Below are 20804 nucleotides of genomic sequence, written 5' to 3' on the forward strand. Positions count from 1 at the left end.
TCCTTGACGGAGTCGGTACCTTCGTGCATATCAATCAAAGTATCCCAAATTTTCTTTGCGTTCTCAAGCCGGCTGATTTTGTTGAATTCTTCGGGGCACAATCCATTGAAGAGGATATCGCAAGCTTGAGCGTTGTATTGCGGCATTTTCGACTCTTCCGCAGTTGCTTCACGATTTGGTTCTCTCCCATCGAAGAATTCACCTTGCAAACCAATACACAAAATAGCCCAAACGCGGGGTTATGTCCAAGAATATGCATTTTCATCTTATGCTTCCAACTAGCTAAATTAGTACCATCAAGTAAGGACCTCTACGGTGGTAATTTCCCTCGCTAGACGCCATACTCTCCTAGGTTGTGAAACCAAGGCTATGATCACAAAAGCTATGGAAATCAAGGCAAATAGAGACCAAAGCTCTGATACCACTTGTAGGATCAAAAGTATGTCTAGAGGGGGGGTGATTAGACTACTTGACCAAATAAACATCTAGCCCTTTCCCAATTTTAAATCTTGGCAGATTTTAGCAACTTAGCACAAGTCAAGCAATCAACCTACACATGCAATTCTAAGAGTATAGCAGCGGAATGTAAATCATTGCACATTAAGGTAAAGAGGAGAAGTTTGGAGGGAGCAAACACAATGTAGACACGGAGATTTTTGGTGTGGTTCCGATAGGTGGTGCTATCGTACATCCACGTTGATGGAGATTTCAACCCACGAAGGGTGACGGCTGCGCGAGTCCACGGAGGGCTCCACCCACGAAGGGTCCACGAAGAAGCAACCTTGTCTATTCCACCATGGTCACCTCCCATGGACTTGTCTCACTTGGGTAGATCTTCACGAAGTAGGCAATCTCCTTGCCCTTACAAACTCCGTGGTTCAACTCCACAGTCTTGACGGAGGCTACCAAGTGACACCAAACCAATCTAGGAGACACCACTCTCCAAAAGGTAATAGATGGTGTGTTGATGATGAACACCTTGCTCTTGTGCTTCAAATGATAGTCTCCCCAACACTCAACTCTCTCTCATAGATTTCAATATGGTGGAAAGAAGATTTGAGTGGAAAGCAACTTGGGGAAGGCTAGAGATAAAGATTCTTGCGGTTGGATTGGAATGTCTTAGTCTCAACACATGAGTAGGTGGTTCTCTCTCAGAAAATGAATGCTGGAAGTATAGGTGCGTTCTGATGGCTCTCTCCCCGAATGGAGGATGGGTGGAGGGGTATATATAGCCTCCACACAAAATCTAACTGTTACACAGAATTTACCAAACTTGGTGGGACCAAATAGTGAAACTCGGTCAGATCAATTCAGTAGAAAATGTGAACGTTAGGGTTTTCGGTGGGACTGACATGATCAACTCCGTGGGACCGATTGTGTTAGGGTTAGGGCATAACTTGATCTCGGTGAGACCGATCACATGAACTCGGTGTGACCGATTTCAGTAATAGGCAAACAGAGAGTTGGTCAGGCAAACTCGGTGGGACCGATCGCTCATTTCGGTTAGACCGAAACGTTGCGAAAAGGAAATAGAGAGTTTGCATTGCGAACTCGGTGGGACCGATCGCTCATCTCGGTTAGACCGAAACATTACAAAAAGGAAACAGAGAGTTTGCAATCCCATCTCGGTGAGACCGAGATCCCTATTGGTGAGACCGAACTGATTAGGGTTTCTAGCAGTGGCTATGTCAAGTGAACTCGGTGGCGCCGGATAGATCAAATCAGTGGGGCCGAGTTTGACTTTAGGTTTAGGACATATGTGGAATGAGAAAGTGGTTGAGGGCTTATGGAGCATATCACTAAGCATTTTGAGCAAGCAAGTCATTAAGCAACACCTCATCCCCTTTTAATAGTATTGGCTTTTCCTATGGACTCAATGTGATCTTGGATCACTAAAATGAAAATGTAGAGTCTTGAGCCTTTGCCAATATGTGTCCTTAGCATTTTTAGGGGTCCACATTCCTAGTCCATGCCATGCCAATCATTGAACTTTCTGAAAAGATTATCCTGAAAGAGTATTAGTTCAATGAGCTATATGTTGTTAAGAATTACCAAAACCACCCAGGGATTAGTTGCACTTTCACTCAGCCGACTTGCGGGGCCGGGGAGTGTGCCTATGGTTGGTTCTCGATTGCGGTCCCACATGTGTGTGCAAACGCATTATGACGCGCGTTCCATTTGGAGAGCAGCGTGCCAGACCGACCGACCGTCTGGGGTGCGATGCGAACGCGACGGGCGTGATGTATACATGTGTACCACCGTTTTCTTGAGGCTTTGCTCCATGGCGCAATCCTTGGATATAAAATTATATTTAAATTCAAGGGCTGGGCTTTTCCCACGCGGTAGGCGGGGCAGTTCCGCCTAGTCGGTTCGACAGAGAGGCGAGAAGATGAGGGAGTAGGTTGCTGCAAGCGTAGTGTTGTGTGATTTGATGGAGAGTTACTACTGGACAGGTGGGGCCCTGTTATTTGACCTGTCGTTATCGTTTTAAGTGCGGCGCTACGACCGTCGTGACTCTCCCGATTCCTGACCACCTCCATGGTATACAGGTGCCAAGTACTGTACTCCTTACTCCTTTTGGCAAATGCAATAAATACTATGAAGAAAGATATAGAGAGAAGTAAAAAAATACTCTTATAGCCAACCTTACAGCTAACCTTGTTGTATGAGTGACTAAGTGATGACTATGTATAACATGCCAACATCAGATAGCCTAACGCACCTGACAGAGGAAGTAGTTTCATGCATGCGAAGTAGGCAAAAAAATGCTCATTTATAGCCGTCTGAAATCTCCAAGGGCGCGACCATGCGAGCGAGGCGACGGTCGTGGTAGGCACAACCATGATACGGGCTACTAACAGCCCTTGGATCTGAGATCGAACAGTCGCATGCTAAGTTGCTGAAAATTTGCAGAATAACCCTCCAGAATAGGATATTCACCCATAGGTCTAGAATCACGCCATGCAACCGTTCGATCTCAGATCCAAGGGCTCTAGGAAGCCCGTATCATGGGAGCATGGAAAGCTTCGTATCACCTGTAATTTTCCTGACGCTTTACGTGCGAACACGTAGATGCATGAAGCCATTTAATTGGGCATCTAGTAGACATGACATCTAATTGGGCCCCCTTAGTACTGTGCACAAATCCATTTATCCACGGGGCAAGCCACTACCCTGCCGTTCACACGCCCCACTCAACATTTTTACAATCAGAAACAGCTAGCAGTCCGCTCCTACTCGTCCCCGACCGTCCTTTAACATTACGGCAGTTCGCTCCTAGTCGTCCTGTCCTTTCACATTACAGGAGTTCCACTAATCCTAACCCTCCTCCCAAATCCATGGCGTCCCAATCTCCATGATCAGCGGTGAGTACAAGGTTAGCCGGCAATGAGTTCGATGTCATCTACACCCGTTCTTCCGCGACGGTGAAAGGATGCCTTGCTCGCTTCAGACGCATGTTCAAAAAGTTAAAGGGTGATGAGTGGGTTGCTGGGCTAGATGTTGAGTACACCACTGTCCTGGGAAAAGAGAAGAATCAAAAGGAGGAAGAGAAGAAGAAGCCTGCCGTGATCCAGGTTTGCGTGCATAACTTGTGCTTGGTCTACCACATATTCCATGCCGATGTTGAGTGCGAGGATTTTAAGAACTTCCTCGGTGGCGGCAAAGTCAAATTCGTTTATGTAGACTTTACGAACAACAAAGGAGTCCTGGGTCAGATAGGCCTTGATGTAGGCTAGCCCTTCGACCTTCAGAGGAATGTGCTGGTGTCCTCCCATCAGCCTTCAATGCTGACCCTAGCAGCAGCCATGGTTGATCCTTCGTATGGTAAACTGACGAAACCTCCGCCCAAGTTTCATCTTGCATGGCAGTGGAATGTACTAGATAGAGACCACATCAATTACGCTGCAATGGATGCCTACCTTTGTTTCAATATCTACAAGGGTTGGATGAAGAGCGAGAGCCAAGTGTGCAGTTCAAGCAAAGAAGTATCGGCCAAGAGGAAGAGGGACAAGGACGAAGTCGAGCACGTGGACGAGGAGTCCGAGTAAGGTGGCAGTGTCATTCCTCATGGTGGTTGTAATGCAGTGTCTACCGGATTAGTTGCTTAGTTTAATTTTAGGGTGCTTAGTTTTATTTGAGGGGTGTGTTGTGCTGAGCTCCCAGCAGAACTATGTTATGTTCCTTCTTGTTACTTTAACTCTTCAGTACGTACATACTAGTATTTCTTATAGTTCATCTTGTAGTTGGTAGTACTACCACTCGTTTCGTCACATTATATACGTACAATATATATGGCCAACATCATATAACAAGCAGTTTAGTTGTCAAAGAATTAAGGGTTCTTATCATTTATGCCACCAGTTGTGTCCCACTATTCAATTTTGCCACTAGGAATTTCAACCGCTCAAAAATGCCATCGCTTCGTTAGACACATGCTCAAAAATGCCACTTGACACCATTATTGTGACTCAAATCTCTTTTGCCATGTTATAATGACATAAATACCTATGGACCAACATGCCAGCTCTCCCTCTATCTCACTACAATAAAGTGTGGGGCCTACTTGATCCCAACAGCGTTCTTATTTTCCTGTAAAATTATTCGCTTGGTTACTCTTGACAAGCGGGGCCACACTTATCATTGTGCGATAGAGAGAATCGACATGTGGGTCTAGGCTTATTTTTGTCATATAACATGGTCAACGAGTTTGACGTGAAAATAACAATGTCTAATGGCATTTTTGAGCAAACATCTAACAGAATGATGGCATTTTTGAGATATCTAATGGCATTTTTGGATCGATGGCATTTTTTAGTAGTTGTAACTTCTAATGGCAAAACTGAGTAGTGAGACACAACTAGTGGCATAAATAATAAAAACATAGGAATTGAATAGGTATTCTAATTTCTTTAATAGAATTTAGCACCCCATCTAAGCATGTACTAGCTTTTTTAATAATACTATATGCATAACTTGGCAACGAGCGCTCTCTGTAAGTACCACCTTTTTTCTTTAATTTCATCTTGTTAGTTTTGCTCCATGGCGCAATCCATTGATACTACTACTTTACAAAAGTATACATTTAAAAGGCTAGAGGGCGGGGCAGTCTCGCTTGGTCGGTTTCACGAGAGGCGAGGGCCTTTGTGATTTGACAGCTCATTACTGCTGGAAGGCAGGGCCTTGTGATTTGACTGCTCGTATAATGTTGCCGACGACCTGAGGAGGAGCAAAGAACCGTGCGGTATACTCAAGTTTTCCACTGGAGTACTAGTACGATGGAGGAGCACAAAACACGGCAGCCCAGTGCGATATGGCGATAAAAATGATCTAATTTGCTATTCATCGATCCCACGGCGCCACTCATCGTTAATTGGACGTGGGCGTGGTGGTTGATTGGACGTGGGCATCTCCGCTTCCCACGCTGCCTCGACAACTGCCCGACTTGACAAGTCCCTGCGACATGCAAGGAAAAACCATCATTACATGTGATCGTGGGGGGCCACGGTTGGCCATCTCCTGCTATAAATGGGGAGGGGGCGGAGCCCCCGTCGCCCATCTCTTCCCCTTCCGCTTGCTTCTTCTACTCTGCTCTATCACCGACACCAATGGCGCCCATCTGAAGGTTTTCCACTACGGAGAAAGGAAAGACTCCCCTCGACGGGCCGGTGCCGCTCCCGCCAAAGAAGAGGCCGGTCCACCGCCGCGACGCAGCGACGATGCAGGTGGCGACGAGGCCTTGGTGCGAGCGGCCTCCTCCTGGGTATCCGCTACCCCTGTACGCCCAAGCCGGGGGCTCAGGAGGGGGAGGCGACGAGCGTCGGCCCGCACGCCGTGGCCATGGTCGCCGTGCCGCGGTGGCGCGCATTGCCGCCCCTGGAGTCCACGCCGCGGACTCCTCGCGCGAGCTCGTGCTGTGGGCGGCGATGCCCCCGAGGACTTGGATCTGCTTCCCTTCCTTCTTCTCAGCTGAGATGCCGCCGAGGGGTGTCCTTGATCTTTGGCTACAGCACGCCGACTGCGACACGCCGGCGACTGGAGCGGTGGTTGAGGCCGTCTCCTCGGGGAAGATCTTCATTACCTGAGGCTGGGGTGAGGTCGCCCAAGTGTGTCGCGCGGAGGGCGCCCTAGCGATCCCTTTCGCGTACGACGGCACCTCCATGCTGTTCTTCAAGGTCTTCGACGCAGACGGCCGCCATCTAGAGTGTTGCCCCAGGTGGGGTCATCAGGCTGGCGCCGCAGCTGGGGCAGGGTCTGCTGCCCGCGTCGGCAACGGCTCCTCTGGAAGCCGCAGCGACACTTGGGAGTTCAGCGATTCTCCCGAGCTTTACGAGACCCCGGAGACGAGCGACGACAGGTACGTGCCCCCAAGTTCTCACCGAGCCCGGAGCAGAGCTGCAGCGTCTGGCCGCCACCGCCGCTGATCTGGATGAGGTTGGCGCCGGCCACTGGCGGCCCACTGTTGATGATGGCGTCATCCACAGGGGCACGTGTAGATAGGATTCCCTAAGCTCTTTCCTTTTGTTCCCTGCGAGGAATCAAGAAGTGCCCCGTGGGGGTGTGTAAAGGTTTTGTAATGTCTCTTGTCAATATCGTCCTTATTATGAACTTGCGCGAGTGCGAGTCCTGCTTCAGCTTGGTCTCCCCTTTCCGACCTCACGACGACTTCGTGGTCTACGCTGACAGGTCCCGGTCCCCAGGCAGGCTACAGCCGTCGCTGGCATGCATGGTTGCGTGCCGTGGTCAAGGCCAGGAGGTGAGGGACCCGAGGTCCAGTAAGAGCCCCTGAGGCGCGATGCTCAGGAGGTCCCCTTTAGCGCTCAAGCAGCCGTTGAGAGGTAGGAAAGGGCGGTGACGTTGCCGCGGCAGGGCTGCGGCTAGAGTGGTTCCTAGTCCTTAGCGGTTTAGTCAACCCGAGCACGAGACTTATCTTGACGGTCCGTAGTCGGTTCCTCATGATGCACCAGATTCGGGCATAGGTGTCCGTTGCATAGCTAGGCCAGGCCCATACGAGCCTCTCCCTCTTCTCCGCGCTCTCCTTTGTGCTCTGTGTCCTCTGGTCCCGGCCCTCGAGCGAGCTCAGCCGCCGCTGGTATGCCAGGTCGCGTGCCGTGGTCAAGGCCAGGGGGTGAGGGCTGAAGAGCCGGTAAGAGCTCCTGAGTCGCTATGCTCAGGAGCCCCCCTTTTAACGCGCAAGCGGATTGCACGAGAGGAGAGGGAGCTCGCGGTGCCGCCTGCCGTCATCCTCCGGAGATTCCTGCAAGCCAGCACAAGGAGAGACACGGTTTGCCATTATGGTCGTCGGGCGGCCACTGATTGCTTTGCCAGAGGATGGAGGCACGGAGGGCCCGGTGAGGTGGCGCGCGTGGCCAGAGCTCGGCCGCTCAGATTTGTTGACGTTGCAGGGACGGACCCGAGCACAAGCGTCGTGCCAGCGTGAACAACTCCCAGGGTAGGTGCCAATCAAGTAGGTGATAGTCATAGGTAGATTAAGCATGGAAAGCATACTAGCTTAAGTAAATGCAGGGGAGATACATGCCACTGGGTCAGGCCCGAGCGGCTTGGGGATGATGCAGCCCGAGGGGCGCCCCCAGCAAGGTAAGCTAAAGACATGAAAAGGGATATATGCCACAGGGACGGACCTGCGTGGCCTAGGAATGATGCAGCCCGGGGGCGCTCCCAGCTAAATAAACTTGGAAAATGTCACCTGGTTCTGTTGATGAAGGGATGTTGGAGCAGCTGAAGGTACACGGCAAAGCGGTCGCTCCTCACGAGCCACCGGGGCCCTGAGCCTCAGGAGGCTCTGGGGGTCCAGGCGGTTCCTCGAGGACCGTCTCCATCTCCGTCAGGACGGCGTGGTGCCTGGCCTTCTGAGTTGCCAGGGCGCGCCACAAGTTGCGCTGATAGGCAGGCGCCACACTCGGCAGGCCAAAAGGCATGCGAATGTAGCTATGCGGTGGACCCTCGCAGCGTCCCACGCGCGAAGGCCAGAAGAGCTCCTGAGATGCGGCCCTGTTGAGCCCTGGGACATCGATGCAGACGCGCAACCCGACATCCTCGCCTGGATGGGGAGCTGCGCCTGGTGAGCGGCGGTCGCCACGCATGGCCCTTGCGTCTTGCAGTTCCTGAGTGGTCTTGGTGATGAACTCGTGAGCGGTGGGCGCTCCTCGCCCTGTGTTCTCCTGAGGGAAACGTGCCGTGAAGCACGCCTCCAAGTGGTGCCCGAGTGCCTCCCTCGTGATGTTGGCAAGGTGTGAGACCCTCCAGAAGAGAGCCCCCGAGCCCTGCCCGAGAAGGGCGGCAGGCGCACTTTCCTATGCGATGGAGGAAGGCTCCCCTGGCGCCGGCGCTGATCCTGACGAGGTTCCACTCGCGACGCCACCCTCCTGAGGTCCTGCGCGGAGCAGCTGCTTCTTCTTATTGGGGGTGGCCTCAGGTGGGCACTCGCTCTTGCTGTCGGGGTCGTCGATTGCTGCAGCTTGGAAGGCACGCTCGAGGGAGCACACAAGCGTCTCTTTCTTCGCACAGGACTGTGATGATTCCGCCGCTTCCTGGCATCTTGAGGACATTGTAGCCGTGATGGGTCACCGCCATGAACTTGGCTAGGGCTGGATACCCGAGGATGGCATTGTACGGCAGACGGATGTGTGCGATGTCGAAGTCGATGAGCTTGATGCGGTAGTTGTTGCGTTCTCCGAAGGTGACGGGAAGGCGGACCTGCCCGATCGGGGTAGTGGAGCCGTCGGTCACTCCTGAGAAAGGCTTGGTGGGCTGAAGCTGGTCATACGGCACTTGGAGGTTGTCGAACGTGTCGACGGACAGGACGTTGAGCCCCATGCCGCCATCGATGAGGGTCTTGGTGACTTGCACGTTGCTGATGACTGGTGAACAGAGCATTGGGAGGGCGCCAGCGGTAGCCGCGCACTTGAGCTGATCTGCCGAGCTGAACGTGATGGCACACTTGGACCATATGAGCGGGCGCGTGGCTTCGAGCTTGGGGAGGACTGCATTCACTTCACGAGCAAACTGTTTGAAGATACTCTGCAAAGCTAGGGCCTGAGCTCCGCCCAAGATGCAGGCAATAGCACGCGGCTCCTGGAAGCCCCCAGCCCCCTCGTCTTGATGGTGGTCGTCATTCCTTCTTGGTGGTGGCGGTAGTGGAGGAAGACCGGCGTTGCCCTGAGGACGATCTTCACGAGGCTGATCCCTCCAGGCGCCCTCGCGAGGCTGATCCTGCCAGCGGTCCTCACGAGGCCGGTCACGCCACTCCTGGCGCGGGCCACGGTCATCCCAGCGTCCGCTACCACGTCCTTCTCCTTGGTCGTAGCCCCGGTCGTTGCGCTCGGGGCGTCGACCAAAGCGTCCTTCTCGAATGGCTGTAAGCTTTTGACAGTCGCTGGTGTTGTGGCTATGCAGGTTATGGAAGGCGCAGAACGGTCGGCTGCTCTTGGATGACTCGGGCTGGTCTCTGCCGCGCTTGGTGTTTGGCTCTGCCGCGAGCACGGCTGGTCCCTTGCACTTCACATCCTTGGCCTTGGCTTTCTTCTCCTCCGGGTCCGTAGCCGGGAGCTCGAGGAGGGAGAGGCGCCCCTCCTCGGCCCTTGCGCACTTGGTCGCTAGGTTGAACAGCTCCAGAGACGTGCACAGCTCCTCGTGGATGGCGAGCTCCTCCTTCATCTTGACGTCGCGAACGCCATCAGAGAACGCGGAGATGATGGCCTCGTCCATCACCTTGGGAATCTTGAGGCGAACGTTGTTGAAGCGCTGGATGTACTTCTGGAGGGTCTCTCCTAGTTGTTGCTTAACGCAGCGCAGGTCACCCGCGGCCGATGGGCGGTCGCGAGTGCCCTGGAAGTTGGCAACGAAACGGACGCGCATCTCGTTCCAGGAGGAGATCGAGCCTGGAGGCAGGTTCAGGATCCAGGAGCGGGCACCATCCTTGAGAGCCATGGGGAACCAGTTCACCATGACTTCCTCGTCGCCGTTGGCCGCCTCGATGCTCAGCTCGTAGAGCTGCAGGAACTCCGCTGCGTCGGGGGTGCCGTCGTAGCGAGGAGGCAGGTCCGGCTTGAACTTGCCCGGCCAGGCGACGCTACGCAGCTCAGGTGTGACGGTGCGGCAGCCGGCCGTGGTCACCGGGGCCCGTCTTGGAGGTGGGGCTTGGTCTTGGCACCCGCGCTCCACCACGGCAAGCGGCGCGGGGCCCTGCCGCAGCAAGCGATCCTGGCGTGGCGGTGCGGGGAGTGGTGGAGTGTTCTCTGGCGGTCGAGGGACTTCTTGATAGCTTCTTTCTTCACGCGTGGGAGCCGGACGTGGTGGGTCGCTCCGCGGGCCTTGGCGCCAGGGCGCCGTCTTGGTGCAGAGGTGGTGGAGGTGCTCCATGAGCTACGTCGCCCGTAGCTGGCGGTGGACGAGGCAGTGAGAGGGATGGTGCAGGGGAGCCCCCTGCGGCGCTGACGAGCTCGGCGATGCGGTCCAGCCAGTCCTTGTAGAGGTCATCGACTGGGCGGTAGCGCAGGAGCTCGTGCGCCATGAGAAGCGCGGCCCGCGCGTCCGTGGGAGAGCGACGAGCGTGAGACGACGAACCAGCGGGAGTCAGGGACGGAGTGGCGGTGCGGCCGTCCTGCCGCACTGAGGGGTGCAACGAGGATGCTTGCTGCTCGTTCCCCGCCGGGCCGGTGGCGGCGTTGGCGGCAGGCGACGGAGAACGACGGGGTGGCCCACCGACGGGAGCCGTCTGAGCAACGCGGGTGGCGAGGGCAGCTCGGCGCGAGTGCGGCATGCGTCCGCCATGGAGACGATGAAGCGACAGGACGCGGAGCGACGGAAGGGAAGCTTCGGCGCACCCCTACCTGGCGCGCCAAATGTCAGATCATGGGTCCCGGCAAAACCCTCAAGGTTCGAACACTGGGGTGCGCATGAAGATCTCCCCCTACTGATCCACGTCCTAGCTTCGTTGAGATCTCAAGGGCTAACTCAACGAACTCGCAACACAAGGGACACAAGATTTATACTGGTTCGGGCCACCGTTGTGGTGTAATACCCTACTCCAGTGTGGTAGTGGTGGATTGCCTCTCGGGCTGAGGATGAACATTTACAAGGGGAAGAACAGCCTCCTGAGATTGAGGTGTTCTTGTGCTTGGTGTGTGGCTAAGGATCGGCTAAAGATCAGATGCCTCCTTCTGTGGTGGCTAGTCCTATTTATAGAGGCCCTGGTCCTCTCCCCAAATATTGAGCGGGAAGGGAGCCAACAACGGCCAATTTGAAAGGGGACAGCTAGTACAGCTTATCCTGACAAAAGCAGTCTTCGCCTGCAAAAGGCTCTGGTGGTGACGCCGTCTTGGGCTCCATGGTGACCTCCGTCTTGCCGTCCTGCTGGTCTTGGTCTCGTTGCACTGATATGGAAACCTTTGCTTGACGCCTCAGTACTCCGCGCCTGCGCTTGCCTCCTTTGCACCAAAGGGGAAACAAGGACACTGTGCGCGCTGGCGCCCACCTCGCGCCCGCCTGGTCTCAATCGTCATGGCTCGCGTCACGAGAACCTCGCGAGGTTTGCCTTGCCTTGAACTCTCCGCCCCTCGCGAGCCAACCTGGTGAGGCCGCTCCTGAGGAGGTCTTGTGTCGTCCGCCTTGCGAGGGTTGGCCCCTCGCGAGGGTCTTGAATGCCTTGTTGATGAAGATGGGCCATACGGGCCCGCTCGCAGAGCCACGCCATGGGCCGCCGGCAGGCAAGTCTAGGGACCCCCGTTCCCAGAACACCGACAGTAAGCAACGCGGGAGGCCGCGACGAGCAACAAGCAAGTAGGCGATAATCATAAATCATCTTTGGGAAGGAGGTAACGCTAGTTCAGGTAAATGCAAGAACGATACATGCCGCAGGGACGGACCCATGCGGCCTGGTGATGATGCAGCCCGAGGGGCTCCCCCAACAGAGTAAATTAAAGATGCAAAGGATACACGTCACAGGGACAGGCCCATGCGACCTGGGGATAATGCAGCCTGAGGGGCGCCCCCAACTGAATGAACTGGAAAGAGTCACCTGGCACCGTTGCTGGAGGGCTGTTGAAGTAGCTGAAGAGGCGGGCTAGAGGAGTTGCTCCTCACGAGCCGCCTGAGTCCTGAACCTCGGGAGGCTCTGGGGGCTCGGTAGGCTCACGAAGGACCATCGCCATCACTACCAGGACCGCGTGATGCCTGGTCTCCTGAGCCGCCAGAACGCTCCACAGGCAACACTGGAAGGTAACAGCCGCGTTCGGCAGGCCGAAAGGCATGCAAACGTAGCTGTGAGGTGGACCCTCGCACCGACCAACCCGCGAAGGCCAGAAGCGCTCCTGGGATGCGGCCCTGTTGAGCCCTGGGATGTTGACGCAGACGCGCAGCTCGTTGTCCTCGCCTGGACAAGGAGCTGCGCCAGGTGGTGGGTGGCGTTCGCCACGCATGGTTCTTGCCTCTTGAAGCTCCTCGGTCGTCTTGGTGATGAACTCCCGAGCACCTGGCACCCCGTGCCTTGTGCCCTCATGAGGGAAACGTGTGACGAAGCATGCCTCCATGTGGTGCCCGAGCGCCTCCCTTGTGACGTTGGCTAAGTCAGAGGCCCTCCAGAAGAGAGCCCCAGAGCCCAGCCTGAGGAGGGCGCCGGGCGCGCCTTCCTATGTGAGGGAGGGAGGCGCCCCATCTGTGGGCGCTGGTCCTGAGGTGGTGCCGCTGGAGACACCGCTCTCTTGTGGCTCTTGACAGAGCAGCTGCTTCTTCTTCTTGGGGACTGCCTCGGGAGGGTACATGGCGCCTTCGTTGTCTGGGTCTTCAATCGCCGCAGCCTGGTAAGCGCGCTCGAGGGAGCACATAGCATCCATCTCCTCACAAGCGATCGTGATAATGTCGCAGTTCCCAGGCATCTTAAGGACGTTGTAGCCGTGGTGGGTCACTGCCATGAACTTGGCCAGGGCCGGATACCCAAGGATGGAGTTGTACGGTAGGCGGATATGGGCGACGTCAAAGTCGATGAGCTCGCTGCGGTAGTTGTCGCGTTGGCCGAAGGTGACAGGGAGGCGGATCTACCCTATCGGAGTAGTGGAGCCGTCGGTCACTCCTGAGAAGGGCTTGGTGGGCTGCAGCTGATCATATTGCACTTGGAGGCGGTCGAACGTCTTGATGGAAAGAACATTGAGCCCCGCACTGCCATCAATGAGGGTCTTGGTGACAAGGACATTGCTGATGACGGGTGAGAAGAGCATCGGGAGAGCGCTGGCAGTTGCCGCGCACTTGAGCTGGTCGGACGAGCTGAAGGTGATGGTGCACTTGGACCACCTGAGCGGGCGCGTGACCTGGAGCCTGGGAGGGCGGCATTCACCTCACGGGCGAACTGCTTGAAGATGCGATGAGAGGCTGGGGCCTGAGCGCCGCCCAAGATGCAGGCAATGGCGCGAGATTCCTGGAAGCCCCCAGCCCCCTCGTCCTGGTGATGGTCTTCGTTTCACCTTGGTGGTGGTGACAGCGAAGGGAGGCCGGTATTGCCCTGAGGATATAGTCCTCACGAGGCTGGTCTCTCCAGGCGCCCTCGCGAGGTGGCCTTGCCAGCGATGCTCACGAGGCTGGTCGCGCCACTCCTGGCGGTGGCCGCGGTCATCCCATCGTCCTCCACTTCTGCCTCCTCTGTGGTCGTAGCCTCGGTCGTTGCACTCGGGGCATCGACCGAAGCGCCCATCGCGGATGGCTCTAAGCTCTTGACAGTCATTGGTGTTGGGGCTATGTACGTTGTTGTCGGAGTAAATAGCCACGGGTAGCCTAACGGACTCCCCCTGGCTTCTCAAGAAATTATCAGGCCATTTGAGCCTTCAAGCATCTGAAGCACAGGGCCGCCTTCCCCCGGCCGGCTATCCCAGGGGCCGACTCTCAGAACGCGACCCATTCCTAGAAACCTTCCCCAAGATAGCTACGAGATGGCCGACTCCAGGAAGCCGGCTCCAAAAGGACCGACTCCCAAAAGCCGGCCATGAAGAACACCGACTCCCAAAAGCCGGCCATGAAGAACGCCGACTCCAAGAAACCGGCCAAGACCGCACCCACCAAAACTATGCCCACATAACGGTGATAAGACGGGGCGTGGCCACAGTACAACCCACTACCCCCGAATCCCGAAGCAGGCATGGCCACAGCACGCCGTACGGGTCAGCCATCTCCCGTCCGGCGCGGCACTGTAGCCATGTTGGCCTCGACGTCATCCACGACAGACGCCAGTACGGCCTGCGGGCGGCGGACCCCTTTAGCCAGAGAGACGCTCGAAGGCAGCCCGGCCTCCCCTAGTCGGCCAGGGGCGTCGCCGGCCCCCAGAAGCCGGCTACTCCCCTCCCTCGAAACATGTGCCACATTAAGGAGACAAGACGAGGTAAGGCTACAGTGAGAGCCCACAAGGCAGCACACTGTAGCCACGCTTACCTCAACAAAGCCATCGTCATCAGGGGCAGGGCAACAGTAACCAGCCGCCGACAAGACCCCCAAGCGGTGGGGCCGGCCTGTCGACCAAGAGGCCGGCAGCCGGCGGGACCCACCAGTCGGCGGGCCCCAAAGGCTGGCGGAGAAGTCGGCGAACACAGACACTGACGGCTGGGGCCCGCACCCAGCCGGATTACTATTGTACCCCTGGGGGGTAGGCCTATATAAACCCCCCGGGGCACCCATGCAAAGGGTTGGTCTCATAGAGTTACACACACACCATATAGAGAGGAAAGGGAGAGCTAGCCTTGCTCTTCTTCTCCCACGAATCCGACACTCAAGGAGCACTTGTAGCTACTCGTTTTGATCTAGTGATCATGCGGAGACCCCGCAGAGCAGGACTAGGGGTGTTATCTCCACGGAGAGCCCCGAACCTGGGTAAGATTCGCCGGCGTGCATGTCTTCGCCTCATCCCGTTTCCAGGCACCGGCGACATCTTTCTGGCTCCCACAATGATAAGCCACCCGTTGGGATATGTCGCACCTACCACCCGACAGTTGTGGAAGGCGCAAAACGGGCGGCTGGCCTTGGATGACTCTGGGTGGTCGCAGCCGCGCTTCATCTCCGGCTCAGCCGCGAGCACGGCCGCCCCCTTGCGCTTCACGTCCTTGGTCTTGACCTTCTTGTCTATTGGGTCGGCCGCCGGGAGCTCAGGAGGGAGAGGCGCCCTTCCTCAGCTCTCGCGCACTTGGTTGCCATGTTGAACATCTCCAGTGCTGTACACAGGTCCTCGTGGATGGCGAGCTCCTCCTTCATCTTGACATCACGGACACCATCAGAGAACGCTGAGATGATGGCTTCGTCCGAAACCTTGGGGATCTTGAGGCGAACACTGTTGAAGCACTGGATGTACTTCTGCAGGGTCTCCCCTGGCTGCTGCTTGATGCGCCGCAGGTCACCCGCGACAGGAGAGCGGTCATGCGTCCCTTGGAAGTTGGCGACAAAACACTCGCGCATCTCGCCCCAGGAGGAGATCGATCCCGTGGGCAGGTTCAGGAGCCACGAGCGCGCGCCATCCTTGAGGGCCATGGGAAACCAATTCGCCATGACCTTCTCGCCGCCGCTAGCCGCCTCGATGCTCAGCTCGTAGAGCTGCAGGAACTCTGCAGGGTTGGGGTTGCTGTCGTAGCATGGAGGCAGGTCAGGCTTGAACTTGCCCGACCAGACGATGCTGCGCAGCTCAGGAATGAAGGCGCGGCAGCCTGCGGTGGTCACTGGACTACAACAAAACAACCGTGTAAGGTCGTTTTTTATGGGACGCTATTTATATTCGTCTCTATGCCCAGGACACTAGCAAGCTAAAGACGCTTCCTGAGACGTTTACATAAGCATCCCAATCTTATTTTTAGAATAATGCATTTATATAATGAATTTATATTTTTAATTATCTTAGAGGCAATTTTTGAGACGATTAGTTATGCCTGCGAAATATCTGGTGCTCGCAAATTCATTATTTTACCGCTTAAATACTTCCCGCGGCTTTTCGGATTTTATTTTGCTAGCATACTCCGTATAATCCTCCCATGCCCCGTCTTTCCAGTTTCTACCTCCCACAAAAATCTCAATCTGCGCCGCCACCAAAGCCTATCCCCCGCGGCAGTTCTCGGCCTGGCTCTGCCCTCCGGCGCCAACTCCACCCTCGGCCGGCGGCTTCCCGTTCTCCTATGTCGGCATCCTCGCGAGTGGGAGCCCCGTCGGCCGTCGGTGTCCTCGCCGTTGCCACGCCGCGCCCCTCCAAACTCTCATTGCTACACCGTCCCGCAAAGATGGGATCCGGAATGTCAAGAAGGTGCTCCCTCGAATCCCATCTCCTCTACAGTTTTTGAATTAAATCAATCAACGCAGCTTCTTAGTTGACACATCCCACGCCTCTATCTCGATTGGTTGGTTCTCAACCGAATTTCAAAATTTGGATCGACCAGCTGTATCAATCACATAACTGGTCCCCGATCCTGATGCATCAGATCTCATGAAGTAAATCTCTTTGGTGGTGTGGCCTGCAGCTTGACGAAATATCTATTTTGCATCTCACTCTGCAACTTACTCCATCAGATCTAATTTCGTTTGTTCCTTTTTAGGGGGAGAAGGAGCGAATACATTAATCAGGTGCAGGATCGAATGACTGGCCATTAAGTAGACTGCATTTACTCTCTATGGGAGAGTTCCAATTTAATTTGCAATTCCAACATGATTCATACGTTCATTGTTTGATGATGTATAGTTTTAGCTTCCAGATACTAGCATCACTTTGGCCTAGTACTTACAAAGCAAAATGACATATCAATGTGGTTTTTTACTTTATTGGTTCTGGCTTCACATGACTTCGTGCGACTGACAAGGCATATTTTTTGGTCCACCACTAATGGTTAGTGCAGATTTTTTTCATGGATTTTTGCTTACTTTAGCTCGGTAGATGCTCAGTATTGTCTTAATTGTACTTTTTGGGAAGCGGCTATGCATCTTAATTAGGCATGAGTAAGATCAGAACCAGCTAATTATGTACATTTTGAAAAAGATCCAAACTAGATATAGTTTTCCGCTCAGTTTGATCCAGTACACCTGGTCAGGAAAATTGTGGTTCGCCAACCTATCTGATATAGCCTTGAAACATTCTGATTTACACAAACTAAGCTGGGGCATAGGGAAATTCATGTTAGTATCTGACAATGGAGGATGCGGTCACTGTTGAATCAATAAATTGACCAGATCAACGCCTTGTTTGTTAGACACAACTGCCCTATACCGAACCCCTCAAAGAAACAGAAAAAAAATGTTGTATCTCTCTCCCCAGATCAGGCGCATCCATGGCTCCCGACAGGGATAACTTCCGACGTCAATACTTCCCGGACATCTGGGTGATGCCGCTCGCTACGAACCAAAGTTCCCCCCCTGCCCCCCCATTAGAAGATGCAGCCGATACCACTACCTTGCAGCCATAGATTGATTCCTTCATGCGCTGGCAGGCTAGATGTTCAAGGAGGTAGCGGAGGTGCAACCGTGTGTCCATCCTCTCCCATGGAAGGTGCCTGGTACAGTGGTACCCCATGATCCTCCTTTCAATTTATTTTTTTGTTGTCAATTTGTGTTTGCCCCCAAATATTTTTTCCTTCTTCAATGAGTACAACTCCTATGAGCGATTGGTCAGAGCTATAATTTTGGGTGTTGGTGAGTTCACCTTGTTATGTATCAGAATGAATGATGGGGTTCATGTTTTTGTACATATCACGGAGGATCTAGTACAAGAATATTAATACTTCTACACATTATACCTCACCCTCCGTACCATTGTCCACTTGTTTTGTGCAACATCCAATGGTGGAACATTTATTTTGTTACCATGGCCCATAAGAGTATAATATACTTCTGATATCTTCGAGAGTGTATATAAAGACTAGATTTGGTAGTCTTTATAATTCTATCAAATTTATGTGATCTATAACCATGGTGATCAAAGTTTCTCTGTGTTACCTTTGTGACAACAGATTATAATTCTGTCAATTTTATGTGGGCTATAACCAAACAAAACATTGTAATTTCTTTCTGACAGCAGTTTAGCTATTCAATTTTATACAGATTGTAATAATATCAAACTAATGTGGGCTTTAACCAAATGACATACAATATTTTTTCTCTGTCCGCACATTAACTGGTCATTTTTATACAGATTATAATATTGTCAAATCGATGTGGGCTATAACTCAGTGTGATTTCTTTCTGTCAGCACAACAGCTACTAAGTTTTGTATTGCATTGACACTATCACAAGAGACAATGTTTTCTTACTGTTTGCAGATATTCGAGGATTTAACATTATGGAAATGTTCAGCAGATGATCTTTTGTAAGTGAAAAGAATACATTTTTATAAGAGCAATCAATGTGGGACCAATACAAGATGTGTGATTTATCCATGTTCCAACCTTTTCTGCTGACAAAGAGGGTTCAGAACAATGTAGTCGTCATCTGTTTGAAAGATAAGCTGGATTATCTCTAGATCAGCTGGCTCAAACTAAATTTGTTGTGTCATCCCCACTAGTTTAGAGTTTCTATTGGACCGAAGATTACTAGTGTCGACAAGCATAACCAGTCAATCCTAAGAAATCTTAGTTCTATAGAGAAGAAACAAATAAATTATAAGTATTCTTTTTGAAATCATTGTATATTTCTTATTTAAAATTATCTAGCTCTGCTTCTCTATATTTCCCTTCACCTTTTCTGGTGCTAATGTGCTTTTATTGCAGGATTTAGAGGACAAAACTAATTATATGGACAGATTATAACAGGTTTTATATCGGAAATAATCTTGAAATGTGCAAGGGAAATCTTCACATTTTTCTAGAAGCCATGTCCCTAAAAACTGCGAAAAAGCTGCGAAAGCCGTCAAGCTGATGTACCAAACTAGCTATAGAATTTTTAGATAGATTTCGACAGAGAATTTCCATTTTATTTTCAAATTGGTTTTAACTTTCAGATAGCCAGAATTAAATTAGAAGTTTATTTTCTAGTGACATACACATTATTGTATGAACGTACAGTTCACTTGTAAAGTATCAATACCCTTTTTGATAAAAATATTTGTAATGGCTTGCACATTGCTTCTTGTTTTGCGGCTGTGATTATGAGAAACTTTTTTAGTTAATTATGAGAATATGATGATTGCAATGCAACGATGATGTTGAATAATGCCTACATAACTATATTATTTGATGACCTGCATGTGCATCAGGGCATGATACAACAATCCAATTCAAAATGATGAAATACGACAATGTACGACGTCATACGGGCATGTCTAGCAGAACGTATATATTTGTTTAGACACATTTTTGAGCGTGCATACATAGCGTCTCAAGTCATGTAGACACGCTTTTGAGCGTCCCTATATAGCGTCTCATGTCATGTAGACACGCCATCAAGCGTGTCTAAATCTTTGAGACGGTCCGTATGGAGACGCTCGAAGGACGCTTTACTAAAACGACTCTACAATTGTCTAGAGATAAAATACCACGTCAGTAGCAATGTAATTTGACGTCTCTACTGACAGGTTTTGTTGTAGCTCATCGCGGAGGTGGAGCCTAGTCTTGGTACCCTGCGTCGCCGCCGCAGGTGGCGCGTGGTCTTGACGTGGTGGTGCAGGGAGAGCGGGAGCATCAGCTCGCGGCCGCTGGACCTCCTGGCAACTTTCTTCTTCACACGCGGGTGCCCCGCGCGGTGGGTCACGCCGCAGGGCCGTGCATCTCGGTCCGAGGATGACATCTTGATGGGGAGGTGGCAGAGGCGCTCCATGGGCTACGTCGCCCGCAGCGGGAGGCAGGCGAGGCAGTGAGAGGGATGTTGCAGGAGAGCCCCCGGCGGCGCTGACGAGCTCGGCGATGCAGTCGAGCCAGTCCTTGTAGAGGTTGTCGACGGGGCGGTAGCGCAGGAGCTCACGTGCCATCAGCAGCGCAGCCTGCACGTCCGCGGGCCCGCGGCGAGCGTGGGACGATGAGCCGGCTGGAGTCAGCGACGGGGTGACGGTGCATCCGTCCCTCCGCACAGAGGGGCAGAGTGACGAAGCTTGCTACTCGATTCCCGCCGGGCCGGTGACGGCGTTGGCGGCAGGTGATGGAGAACGACGGGGAGGCCCGCCGACGGGCACTGTCTGGGCGACGCGCGCGCTAGAACGGCTCGACGCTCAGCACGGGTTCGACGAGCATCAGCCATGGAGACGGTGAAGCGGCGGCGAGTCGATCGACGGAGGAGAGGCTTCGGCACACCCCTACCGGGCGCACCAAATGTCAGATTCGGGGTTCCGCAGACCCTTGAGAGGTTCGTACTCTGGGGTGCGCACGAAGAACTCTCTCTCCCCAGTCTGCCCGATAAATGATCCCACGGCCTAGCTCGACAAACCCAAAGAACAAGAGACACGGGGGTTTATCCTGGTTCGGGCCACCTTGCGGTGTAATACCCTACTCCAGCTTTGTGGTGGGTTGCCTCGAGGGGCTAAGGATCAACTAGTACAGTGGTTGAACAACCTCAGGAGGTGAGGTGTTCTTGGGCTCGATGAGCTGGTGGGTGTGAGGATGATCTGAATGATCCGTCCCTATCTACGGTGGTGGCTAGGTCCTACTTATAGCGGCCTTGGTCCTCTTCCCAAATGTAGGCAGGAAGGGATTCCACAACGGCCAATTTTGAAGGGAGACAACTAGTACAAGCTATCCTGACAAAAGTAGTCTTCGCCTGCCAAAGGCTCTGGTGGTGACGCTGCAGTGGGCTCCATGATGACCTCCATCCTGCCGTCCTGGCAGTCTTGGTCTCGTTGCACCGGAATGGCAACA

The 20804-nt window shown here is 53.5% G+C and overlaps 1 protein-coding gene across 2 annotated transcripts; it reads left to right on the forward strand.

Annotated features, from left to right (window-relative positions):
- The first annotated feature begins 16008 nt into the window (after positions 1 to 16008).
- Positions 16009 to 19077, forward strand: LOC123119547 (uncharacterized). Of its 2 annotated transcripts, XM_044539387.1 has the most exons (4): positions 16009 to 16279; positions 16569 to 16596; positions 18282 to 18328; positions 18729 to 19077. In XM_044539387.1, the coding sequence occupies exons 1-4, from the start codon at positions 16014 to 16016 to the stop codon at positions 18733 to 18735; spliced, it is 348 nt and encodes a 115-aa protein (XP_044395322.1). In that variant the 5' UTR covers positions 16009 to 16013; the 3' UTR covers positions 18736 to 19077. The 2 variants fall into 2 exon arrangements, 1 of the variants encoding a protein (XP_044395322.1); XR_006458730.1 differs by lacking the exon at positions 16569 to 16596 and having other exon boundaries at positions 18282 to 19077.
- Positions 19078 to 20804: the final 1727 nt, after the last annotated feature.

Source organism: Triticum aestivum, chromosome 5D, assembly GCF_018294505.1.
Source record: "Triticum aestivum cultivar Chinese Spring chromosome 5D, IWGSC CS RefSeq v2.1, whole genome shotgun sequence".
NCBI classification, from domain to species: Eukaryota; Viridiplantae; Streptophyta; class Magnoliopsida; order Poales; family Poaceae; genus Triticum; species Triticum aestivum.

What these genes read in the sequence shown, in the direction of transcription:
- LOC123119547 (XM_044539387.1), top strand. Translation starts at nt 16,014, where the DNA reads ATGCCCCGTCTTTCCAGTTTCTACCTCCCACAAAAATCTCAATCTGCG. An exon ending in GGATCCGGAATGTCAAGAAG is followed by an intron (nt 16,280 to 16,568) that starts GTGCTCCCTCGA and finishes GTTCCTTTTTAG; the next exon opens with GGGGAGAAGGAGCGAATACA. An exon ending in GGAGCGAATACATTAATCAG is followed by an intron (nt 16,597 to 18,281) that starts GTGCAGGATCGA and finishes TACTGTTTGCAG; the next exon opens with ATATTCGAGGATTTAACATT.